Source organism: Schistocerca nitens, chromosome 5 (genome assembly GCF_023898315.1).
Source record: "Schistocerca nitens isolate TAMUIC-IGC-003100 chromosome 5, iqSchNite1.1, whole genome shotgun sequence".
NCBI classification, from domain to species: domain Eukaryota; kingdom Metazoa; phylum Arthropoda; class Insecta; order Orthoptera; family Acrididae; genus Schistocerca; species Schistocerca nitens.
Genome location: NC_064618.1, coordinates 733,728,667 through 733,740,773, shown reverse-complemented (window position 1 = coordinate 733,740,773; position 12,107 = coordinate 733,728,667). Strand labels below are relative to the sequence as shown.

Sequence of the window (12,107 nt, the reverse complement as noted above, 5' to 3'; positions counted from 1 at the left end):
AACAAGTTTAAAAGGTCAGCTAGGCAGGGTCTGGGTGATGTGGAGATTGATGAGGAGGAATGGTCTAGGTAGGATAGGGGTTGGATAGTGATGCCTCATGGAGACAATAGGATGTCAGCAGGCTGGATAACTTATGGAGGTGATGCCTGAAATGCTCTTCCAGGGAGTGCAAGGGATACAATTTCAGAGTGGCTGGAGGAAGCGGTTGTATGTGCATGATGTGTGCTTGTTTGTGAGTGTGTATGTGTTTTCCTTTCTGGAAAAGGCTTTGGCCAAAAGCTCAATGTGTAACAGTCTTTTCAATGTGCCTGTCTGCAACTCAATGTGTTGTCTTTACAGTCTATCCTTTTCATACTTCTGTTAAGTTCTTTGTCTTTCAGTGCTATTGTATTAAGAATAATCAACCACACAAAAGACACGTAAACTGAACCTACACTCACAAGCTCTCAAGTTATGCTGGATAGTGCCAAAATCATTGCACAGAAAGAAGCTATCAGTACAAGCAACAGTGTTTAAAAAGAGAGAACTTACTGTTTGTAGCAGAACTTTGTTGGGATTAAAGTGACTCTTCAGTTTCTGACAATTGAGGTTTAATACCTTTTCAGGGAAATAGAGTGTACAGCTTTGAGTGTGCAAGAAACAATTTTGTTGTGAAATTTTATTTAATATTAGAAATCTTTCGAATATAAATCTGCTTATGAAGGTGGGAATTTAAGGAGATGGGACCTGGATAAACTGAAAGAACCAGAGGTTGTAGAGAGTTTCAGGGAGAGCATAAGGGAACAATTGACAGGAATGGGGGAAAGAAATACAGTAGAAGAAGAATGGGTAGCTCTGAGGGATGAAGTAGTGACGGCAGCAGACGATGAAGTAGGTAAAAAGATGAGGGCTAATAGAAATCCTTGGGTAACAGAAGAAATATTGAATTTAATTGATGAAAGGAGAAAATATAAAAATGCAGTAAATGAAGCAGGCAAAAAGGAATACAAACGTCTCAAAAATGAGATCGACAAGAAGTGCAAAATGGCTAAGCAGGGATGGCTAGAGGACAAATGTAAGGATGTAGAGGCTTGTCTCACTAGGGGTAAGATAGATACTGCCTACAGGAAAATTAAAGAGACCTTTGGAGACAAGAGAACCACTTGTATGAATATCAAGAACTCAGATGGATACCCAGTTCTAAGCAAAGAAGGGAAAGCAGAAAGGTGGAAGGAGTATATAGAGGGTTTATACAAGGGCGATGTGCTTGAGGACAATATTATGGAAATGGAAGAGGATGTAGATGAAGATGAAATGGGAGATAAGATACTGCGTGAAGAGTTTGACAGAGCACTGAAAGACCTGAGTCAAAACAAGGCCCCCGGAGTAGACAACATTCCATTGGAACTACTGATGGCCTTGGGAGAGCCAGTCATGACAAAACTCTACCATCTGGTGAGCAAGATGTATGAGACAGGCGAAATACCCTCAGACTTCAAGAAGAATATAATAATTCCAATCCCAAAGAAAGCAGGTGTTGACAGATGTGAAAATTACTGAACTATCAGTTTAATAAGTCACAGCTGCAAAATACTAACGCGAATTCTTTACAGACGAATGGAAAAACTGGTAGAAGCGGACCTCGGGGAAGATCAGTTTGGATTCCGTAGAAATGTTGGAACACGTGAGGCAATACTATCCTTATGACTTATCTTAGAATAAAGATTAAGAAAAGACAAACCTACGTTTCTAGCATTTGTAGACTTAGAGAAAGCTTTTGACAGTGTTGACTGGAATACTCTCTTTCAAATTCTGAAGGTGGCAGGGGTAAAATACAGGGAGTGAAGGGCTATTTACAATTTGTACAGAAACCAGATGGCAGTTATAAGAGTTGAGGGGCATGAAAGGGAGGCAGTGGTTGGGGAAGGAGTGAGACAGGGTTGTAGCCTCTCCCCGATGTTATTCAATCTGTATATTGAGCAAGCAGTAAAGGAAACAAAAGAAAAATTCGGAGTAGGTATTAAAATTCATGGAGAAGAAGTAAAAACTTTGAGGTTCGCAGATGACATTGTAATTCTGTCAGAGACAGCAAAGGACTTGGAAGAGCAGTTGAACGGAATGGACAGTGTCTTGAAAGGAGGATATAAGATGAACATCAACAAAAGCAAAACAAGGATAATGGAATGTAGTCAAATTAAATCGGGTGATGCTGAGGGAATTAGATTAGAAAATGAGACACTTAAAGTAGTAAAGGAGTTTTGCTATTTAGGGAGTAAAATAACTGACGATGGTCGAAGTAGAGAGGATATAAAATGTAGACTGGCAATGGCAAGGAAATCATTTCTGAAGAAGAGAAATTTGTTAACATCTAGTATAGATTTAAGTGTCAGGAAGTCATTTCTGAAAGTATTTGTATGGAGTGTAGCCATGTATGGAAGTGAAACATGGACGATAACCAGTTTGGACAAGAAGAGAATAGAAGCTTTCAAAATGTGGTGCTACAGAAGAATGTTGAAGATTAGGTGGGTAGATCACGTAACTAATGAGGAGGTATTGAATAGGATTGGGGAGAAAAGAAGTTTGTGGCACAACTTGACTAGAAGAAGGGATCAGTTGGTAGGACATGTTTTGAGGCGTCAAGGGATCACAAATTTAGCATTGGAGGGCAGCGTGGAGGGTAAGAATCATAGAGGGAGACCAAGAGATGAATACACTAAGCAGATTCAGAAGGATGTAGGTTGCAGTAGGTACTGGGAGATGAAGAAGCTTGCACAGGATAGAGTAGCATGGAGAGCTGCATCAAACCAGTCTCAGGACTGAAGACTACAACTACTACATGAAGTGTGCAGGGGAACATATTATAGGCACCATGGCACGTGGGGCCACTGTGTTGCATGTGATGTTATCATGTTCCTTAGAGACTGTTTTTCTGTACAGGTGCACAAAACGCATTTCTATCCCTTAAAGTTGTGGGAATATTTAGGAAATATTATACTTGTAACCAATTTTGCAGTGTTACCCGGTCTGTGTAGATGCAGAAGGCCAGACATTTAAATTATATATAGTGGCTTTCTTTATTTTTTCATTAGTTTGTTATTAGTGTTTCTAAAAGTCCTTCCATGTGGTATATTTTATTTAATGTCCTTTTTTTGTGTGCACGCAGGAGGTCATGCGCCAGTGTCACTGTTGACTTGATGTGTTTAAGATAGTTCCTTTTTTTATATAATTTATTTTTTGTGTTATTTCGAAGGTACTTTAAAGTTATTGCTATTGAGTGAAGTCACGTTTTCCTAGGTGTTAAATGAATTATGTGCATCATGCAAAGTAGGGACAATTATTATTCTTTTCTTGTAACTGACACAAATATTCTGTGTTACGAGCACTGTAAATTTTTATCAGTAAAATTAGAAATGAAATTTTCTTCTCAAGGATGCAAAAAAATGGTACAGAAAATATAATTTGTTTTCAGTTGGTTGTTTTTGGTGTGTACCTCTAAAAGTAACATAGCTTTTCGGCAGCTGAAATGAATCTGAAGAAAGTGCTATTAGTGGTTGATGTATTTTAAGTGTGTATTAAGATTTTTACTCTACTACAAAATTTTTTGTTTACACAGGATCCAAGCATCTGGGAGAATTCAGATTTTGATGCATCAACATTACAAATGCAGGATACACAAAATAGTGGATTTGTAAACAACATTCAAACTGGTACTTTGCCAAGTGTGTCCAGACTTGTGGGTGATTATAATTTTGCGGCACTTATATCACCTGATACTGGACCAGACTGCCTGGTATGTGTGCTTTTAACATTACTGTTTTATTGTTAACAAAATGAATATACATTTCCCACTACTTTTTAAATTTTTATTTAACTTTCAACACTTTCACATAATCGCATAACATAACATGAGACAAATTCATTTGTAAATAGTTATATACTGTATACAAAACATTCACATTCCAGTCTTCAATATGGAAATCTGTAAGAAAATTTTCAGTATGTAGGTATTCCTTAGGTGACCATTTTGTAGAATTTGCATTACAAATCTTTTAAGGAAAAATGTGTATTTCTCATAATAATTGTTAATTTTTTGTAGTTTATGGTGTTGCTTAATTGTGTACAACCAGAAATCTTCTTCACTCCTGTTCCTTTAATTTCTGGAAAGAGAAACTGATTTAAGTGGAAAAATGATTACAGACAAGTGATTGGTCAATAGGAAATGAAATGTTGATCATTAGAGCAATTTTATCAATTTATCTAGGGTGCAGTTTCTCCCTCGACTTCTGAGCAGAAAGAGGAGTGATCTCACTTTCTTAATTAATCTCTGATTAGTGCTATTTTCTCCAAATATTTCCTCTCTTTTGCTAGAAGAAGTGATGTCTGTTTCCAAAAGTTAGTATTTATGTAACTTTGCTTTCATGTTGGTCTCTTTTAGTATTTATGTAACTTTGCTTTTGTGCTGGTCTCTTCTGCAAGTTACTAAGATTTTTTTCGGTTTCTGTTTGCTTAAAAGAATCACAGTAGTTATACCAGTGTCCTTTTCATGGTGTGTAAAGATGTATTAATGTGCTTGCACTTGTCCTTTCAACAGAAAAAAATTACATATGTCTCTAATGAATGAAACTGCTTGTATTCAATAGAACCAACCCATCAAGTTAGCAATATTGAGCTTCCGAGAGATATTTCAGAAGCAGCAGTGCAGTTTATAATCAGTTTTTTACCTTGCCTTTTTTTTTGGGGGGGGGGGTTGCATGTGGGTGGGTGGTAGAACTCTCTCTCTCTCTCTCTCTCTCTCTCTCTCTCTCTCTCTCTCTCTCACACACACACACACACACACACACACACACACTCACTCCCAGATAGAATTAGTTTATGTTTGGCCTAACCATAACATTCCCAACCATAGACTTTCAAAGTAAGTAACTTTTCTACATTAAGTTCTGTATGCTTGCTGAAAGAAAACAGTTGCAATTAAAACTTTAAAAATAAGGAAAACCACAGCATTCAAAGCACTGTGAATACTGTCTTAAAAAACTCAAATTTATGTGTTTACAAGTAGTATAGAGCATTTTTCCTGCTTAATCGAAAGAAAATAAAAGCCCACTGATGTGACTGAAACTTCAGTGAATGTGTCTAGGAAATAGAAGAAAGGATAAAATTGTGTTTTGCTCAAGGCAGACTCCCCCCAAAAACGAATCTATTCAGTCAGTTGTTGATAAGATTTCAAAGTGGTACAAAGATGAACTTGCTTGTTAAGTGTTCAGGAATGTAGAATTGTGCACTTCACAAAAAAAGAAGAAATAGTATTCTGTGACTATAGTGTCTATGAGTCACAGTTGAAATTGGGCAGCTCCTAAAAATTCCTGCTTGAAACACTTTGTAGGGAGGTGAAATGGAGTGATCACATAGGTTCAGTTGTGAGGAAAGCAGGCGGTAGACTTCAGTTTATTGATAGAATAGTGGGAAAATGCAATCAGTATGCAAAGGAGATTGCTTACAAATCACACATGTGAGCCATTCTGGAATATTGCTCTAATGTGTGTGACTTGTACCAAATAGGATTAACGTGGGATGGTGAATGTATACAGAGAAGGGCTGCATGAATAGTCACAGATAAAGACGTAAATTATCCTGAGAAAGCCTACTTACAAAGTTTCAAGAACCGGCTTTAAATTATGGTTCTAGGAATGTACTAAAACGCCCTACTTATTGCTAACATAAGGATTGTGAGTACAAGTTCAGAGTAAGTACAGTACACAGAGGAGCATTTAAGCAATCATTCTTCCCGCTCTGAATATGTCAGTGGAACGTAAAGAAACTCTTAATCTGCCACGCACTTCACAGTGGTTTGCAGAATATAAATTTAGATATACGTGGGGAATCCAGCAGGCAGGAGGTAATGCTTTATGACATACACACATCAAAAAACCTTTTGCATCACCTCGGTTCCAAGAGTTCCAGAACCTGTACAGAAAATTGGAATAGAGATCAACATAAACATCATTTCCACCCTCTTTATTGCTCTTGAAAACCACGCCATTGCATGTTGTACCACCATACAACGAGACCTTCAGAGGTGATGGTCCAGATTGCTGTACACACTGGTACCTCTAATACCCAGTAGCACATCCTCTTGCATTGATGCATGCCTGTATTCATTGTGGTGTTCTATCCACAAGTTCATCAACGCACTGTTGGTCCAGATTATCCCACTCTTCAACGGCGGTTCGGGTTAGGTCCCTCAGAGTGGTTGGTGGGTCATGTCATCCATAAACAGCCCTTTTTAATCTATACCAGGCATGTTTGATAGGGTTCATGTCTGGAGAATATGCTGGCCACTCTAGTCAAGCAATGTCGTTATCCTGAAGGAAGTCATTTACAAGATGTACATGATGATGGCTCAAATTGTTGTCCATGAAAATGAATGCCTCGCCAATATGCTGCCGATATGGTTCCTCTACTGGTCGGAGGATGGCATTCATGTATCGTAGAGCTGTTATGGCGCCTTCAGTGACCACCAGTGGCATACATTGGCCTCACATAATGTCACCCCAATACAGCAGGGAACATCCACCTTGCTGCACACGCTGGACAGTGTGTCTAAGGCATTCTGCCTGGCCGGGTTGCCTAAAAACACATCTCTGACAATTGTCTGGTTGTGAAGGCATATGCGACACTCACAAGTGAAGAGAATGTGATGCCAATCCTGAGCGGTCCATTCAGCATGTTGGACCCATCCGTACTGCGCTGCATCGTGTTGTGGTTGCAAAGATTTACCTAGCCATGGATGTCAGGAATGAAGTTGAGCATCATGCAGCTTATTGCACACAGCTTGAGTCGTAACACAACGTCCTGTGGCTGCATGAAAAGCATTATTCAACATGGTGGTGCTGCTGTCAGGGTTCCTCCAAGCCATAATCCGTATGCAGCGGTCATTTACTGCAGTAGTAGCCCTTGGGTGGCCTGAGCGAGGCATGTCATTAACAGTTCCTGTGTCTCTGTATCTCCTCCATGTCTGAACAACATTGCTTTGGTTCACTCAGAGACGCCTGGACACTTGCCTTGTTGAGACGGCTGGACACTTGCATTGTTGAGAGCCCTTCCTGGCACAAAGTAACAATGTGGATGCAATCGAACCATGGTATTGACTGTCTAGTCATGGTTGAACTACAGACAACACGAGCCATGTACCTCCTTCCTGGTGGAATGACTGGAATGGATCGGCTGTCAGACCCCCTCCGTCTAATAGGCACTGCTCATGCATGATTTTTTAAATCTTTGGGCGGGTTTAGTGACATTTCTGAACAGACAAAGGGACTGTGTCTGTGATAAAATATCTAGAGTCAACATCTATCTTCAGGAGTTCTGGGAACCGGGATGATGCAAAACTTTTTTTGATGTGTGTGTTGTGGTACTCTTCCAGGATAATGACCTGTGACATTAAGCCTGTGCAGTGCAGTTGAAACATTCTATTTTGTTTTCTGCATCCACAGGTAGAGATAATGCATTGACATGGAGTGGTGGGCTGCAAACAAAAAAGTGTCAAGGAGAAACTTTTTGACAAATAGCGACTCTGCTGCCTAGTGATTGCTGTAGACAGTATAACTGTACATACTTCATATTTTCCAGTAAGATGGTATTTTATTTAGCAGATTATGGTATTGGTTTGAGTGTGAAAACTAATGGATGTTTGTTTTGGCAAATACATAAAACAATTATCTCGGCATGGCCATAATGCGTGGTGCATAATGTCTGTTAGTGACAGCTTTCATGTAATAGATTAATGTGTTAAGTGGACTGTATTGAATACACTCATCAGCAGTGGTACTTGAGCGACCTGAAAAACAGAATGGCTGTATTTGGTCAGCCTCCACTGCCAGTAATCTCAGTTAAACAGAAAACATTACCTGACCTAGGTCAGGAGCCAAAATGTCATCTTGATAAAGGAACATTGTATTTGATAAATTGCATGTTGGCTTCTGTTACGGTTCTTCACCAACATTTGTTTGATGATTTTTGTGACATTTTGCCAGCACAAATGGCTGGCATTGTCCAGAGCTTCATCCTCCATTGCTTGTGGTGTGCTGGTGTCGAGCTCGTGGCCACAGATTGTGTGTACCTGGTGTGCCAACTTCCAAGGCCTTTTCTGTGGTCATTACTGCTGTAGTTCTCCCCTCATTACCTAGAATGGTCATTCTGTGCAGCAGGGGAATCCAGGATCTGTTCTCCTTGGGGCTTCCTTCTTTCTTGTTCAAGCTATTGACATGTTTGTGTATTTCTATAGCTTCCCTAAACAAGCAGGTGTGATAGCTCTTCTGTATAGCAAGAACTTCCATGTTGGCAAATATTACTGTGTTGTCAATCTCTCACAGTGCATGCTGTGCCACCGCCAATTTCTCCACCTCCCCCAACCTGCAATTCCATTATGTTCGATGAATTGACAGTCTGTGCAGGTATCTGTCCATGTGTGTCGGTTTTCGATACACTCTGTGCCCCAAGTTTTCACCATCCCACGTGACCAGCAAATCTAGAAAGGGTAGTTGTTGGTCCTTTCTTACTTCCATGGCTAATTTTATGTTGGCATGGAAGCTGTTCAGGTGTCTGAAGAAGTCACTAAGCTGTTCCTCACTACAGCTCCACACAGTGAAGGTATCGTTGACTTATCTGTACTGTACCTTAGTTTTACAAGATGCCAAGTCCAGTGCCTGTGCTTTGAAATGTTCCACGAAGAAGTTTGCCACCACTGGACTAAGTAGATTACTCATGGCAATACCTTCCAGCTGTTCGTAGAAGTTCCCATTCCACATGATACAGCTTGTGGTGAGACATACATGTAGGAGTTTGGTGATGTCTAACAGAAAAATGGAACTGATATACCCCAGAGTTCATTAGTGACACTTTGGCAAACAAAGAAACAACATCAGAGCTGGCCAGGATGTTGTTTGGTCCAAGTTTGTTTCTGCAGCTCTCTCAGTCAAATGCCCTGACTCCTTTATGTGTATGTCAGACTTTCCCACATGTGGGGGGAGCAGAGAGGCCAGATTTTTGCCATTTATGTGTCAGTGAGTGAGGGATGCTAACAATTAGTCTTAATGGAGCATTATTACTATAAGTCTTGGTAATCCATACAGCCAAGGTGGAAGGGCTTCTGTGTTGCACAGGTTCCTCTGTATGTACACCGAGAGAGATGACATCTTGATTAACAGATTCGTATTCCATATGATCTGCTCCATCGGACCCATGCTTAGTTTTTGGTATGTGGAAAGATCTAGTAGGTCCTAGATCTTCTGCTCATAATCTTCAGTCTTCATTACAACAGTCACATTTCCCTTACAACGGGCCGTACCAATACACTCTTGTCAGCATTAAGACTCTTGATAGCTTGTAACTCTTCTTCCTTCAGGTTGCCAGCTGGTTGTTTTCCTCAGTACAGTATCCTGGTAGTTTCACTGCATACTTTCTCAGCACTCTCGCAAGGAAGGATTTAAATGACCGCTTTGGTATTAACAATGATATCCTTCATAGGTATAGTCCTCCAGATGATAGCGAAATTCCCTCCTTTTTGAAGGACAGACTGTTTCTCTTTGGTCATTTGTCATTCACTGACGTTGACCACTGTGTGCGACATGTCAGAAATTGCCTTGTCAAACTGCTTCCCGCATCTCGCAAACTTTTTGTTTTGTTGGTTGGTGGTGTGATAGAGTTGGTTCTGCACACTCCTGTGCATGATGCTGTTGATTTTGTCCCAGTTTTTGATGTATGGTGCTAGATAATTGATAGAAAATGTCCAAAAGTTCCTCATCTCTTCTTGCCAAGTATCTCTGTGTTGCGTGAATTTTCTCATGAAGAAAAGCTAGTTTTCATTTTCTCATTCATATGATGTGCTTGGGCAGTGGCAGTTAGGCACTTACATTTCAAGAATTTTGGGGTGGCCCTTTCATCCAGGCACAGTGTCAGAAAGGCAAGAGGGGACATCAATAGCACTTCCTTCTTCCGTCGTTGGTCAAGACATTGGTAAAATCTGCACATCTCCTTCCTATAGGGTTGTAGTACAAAATTGTTAAGGCTTTCGTGGCCACTATTAACAAATTCACTGTTGGCTTCTCTTTCGGGTTCATCGGCCGATATTTGTTCAATGATTTTTCTGAAGCACTTTGTATACATACCTAAGATGATACCTTTGTTATGTGGAGCCATGGTGAGGAAGAGCTTGGCAACTTCTTAAGACACCTGAACAGCCTCCGTGCCAACATAAAATTTACCATGGAGGTAGAAAAGGACCAACAGTCACAAAGGGTGGTGAAAATCTGGGACACAATATGTGTCAACAACTGACCATATGGGCAGATACCTACACAAACTGTCAAATGACCACTTGAGACAGAAAAGATACTTGATTAATGCACTTGTAACGCGATCAAGATGAATATGAGAGCCGCAGCACCTTGGACAATAGATGCAACATCTAGAAAGCATTCTGGGGGGAAATGGGTATTCCACCAGTCACATATGAAGTGTCACAGAATCAAACACTCGATAATGTGACACATTGGGAAAAAAATGTTGGGCGCAGCCTTTCTGCGTTACACTCCCAGAGTGATGGACAGTTTCAGCCGTATAATCTGCAAACAAGTCATAAAGGCTATTATAAACTGACGAAGAAGATCGAAGAGTGTCTTAGATGGGCAAAGGAGAAAAGGGAGCTACTTTCAATGTTGGGAATATGCCGCATACCATGTACGTGTGAAAAAGTCTATTTCGGAATAACTGGACAATCAATCAACACCAGGATCACTGAACATAAGTGGCATTGTACGTTTGGAGAGGTGGAGAGATCGGCCGTGCTGGAGATTGCACTGAGAGAGACTGACCACATAGTAAAATTTGTCAACATGGAAGTTCTTGCTGCACAGAAGATCTAGCACACCTGCTTATTCATGGAAGCTATAGAAATACACAAACATGACAATAACTTCAACAAGATAGAGGAAAATCTCAAGGTGAATGGATCCTGGCTTCCTATGCTGCAGTGAATGACCATTGCAAGCAGCAAGGGGAGAACAGAACAATAATAACCATGGAAAAGCCCCTGGACCGTGGCATGTCAGGTACACATAATCTGCAGCCGCGAGATCAATTATAGTTCACCACCAGCAACGGAGGGTGAAGCTTTGACAATGCCAGCCACTCGTGCTGGTGGAGTGTCAGAAAAATCATCAAACAAATGTCAGGCAAAGAATCTGAAACAGAAGCCAACAGGCAGTTTGTCAACAAGTGGCCATGAAAGTCTTAACAATTTTGTAACATTGTATTTCCTGCTTCATAGAACCCCTTCAAGCTCTCAAGCCGATCCCTCTCCGTAGAGCTGAGGTTCTGCCTGTCACAAGCCAGGATAGGGGGAGGGGGGGGGGGCTTATGGAGTAGCATCAACTACTTAAAAGAACATGGTCAAACTGGCCCAGTGGTACCTCATCAAGTATCTTGCCACAACTTTGATGAAGACTGCAACAGTCTACAAGATTAATGGAACTGAGTGGCAGGCTGGCTATAACCCAATATTTCCATTTGACAGATAATATCATAAACTTGAAAATGACAGTACAGCTGAAATTGTTTAGTACTGAAAAAATTGAAATAAAAGTATATTCTAGTCTAAGTTACAACACCACTGCAGCAGATGACTGTTATTAAAAAAAAATTATTTTGGTTATGGACCCTGTTGCAACTAATGGAAACAGGAAAATGTCAATACAACTCACTGTGATGAAGCAACAGCTTCTTCTCTTGAGATTGGTGCATGAAGTAGTTTCATTCAGGAGGAAGGAAGTTCTTACATTGGTAGTCACAATGGTAGCAATCAGGGAGATTGGTGTGGCAACTGTGATTACCTGCAGGCACAGTTGGGAAAACCTAAACAGATGCAGTACTGGAATGTGAAAGTCAAGAAGAAACCATCGCATTACCTTCCCTAGTTAATGTAGTAAAATATTCCATAAGTAAGTTAGTATACTCAGTCATATCACTGTGTGAGGACTGCTTGTTAGGAGATATCAGACAAAAATAGGCATGTGGAATGTTGATGGCAGAAGCTGTGTTGGAAACTAGAAAATGTTAAAGGCTGCAGACAG

At 40.4% G+C, this 12,107-nt stretch overlaps 1 protein-coding gene across 3 annotated transcripts in view; it reads left to right on the top strand.

Annotated features, from left to right (window-relative positions):
* LOC126260137 (cellular tumor antigen p53-like) overlaps positions 1-12,107 on the top strand; it is a 165,865-nt gene that overhangs the window by 74,645 nt on the left and 79,113 nt on the right. For all 3 annotated transcript variants that reach the window (XM_049957386.1, XM_049957387.1, XM_049957388.1), the window contains exon 4: positions 3,593-3,769. In XM_049957386.1, the coding sequence (XP_049813343.1) occupies positions 3,593-3,769 (177 nt within the window). The remainder of the gene's footprint in view (positions 1-3,592; positions 3,770-12,107) is intronic.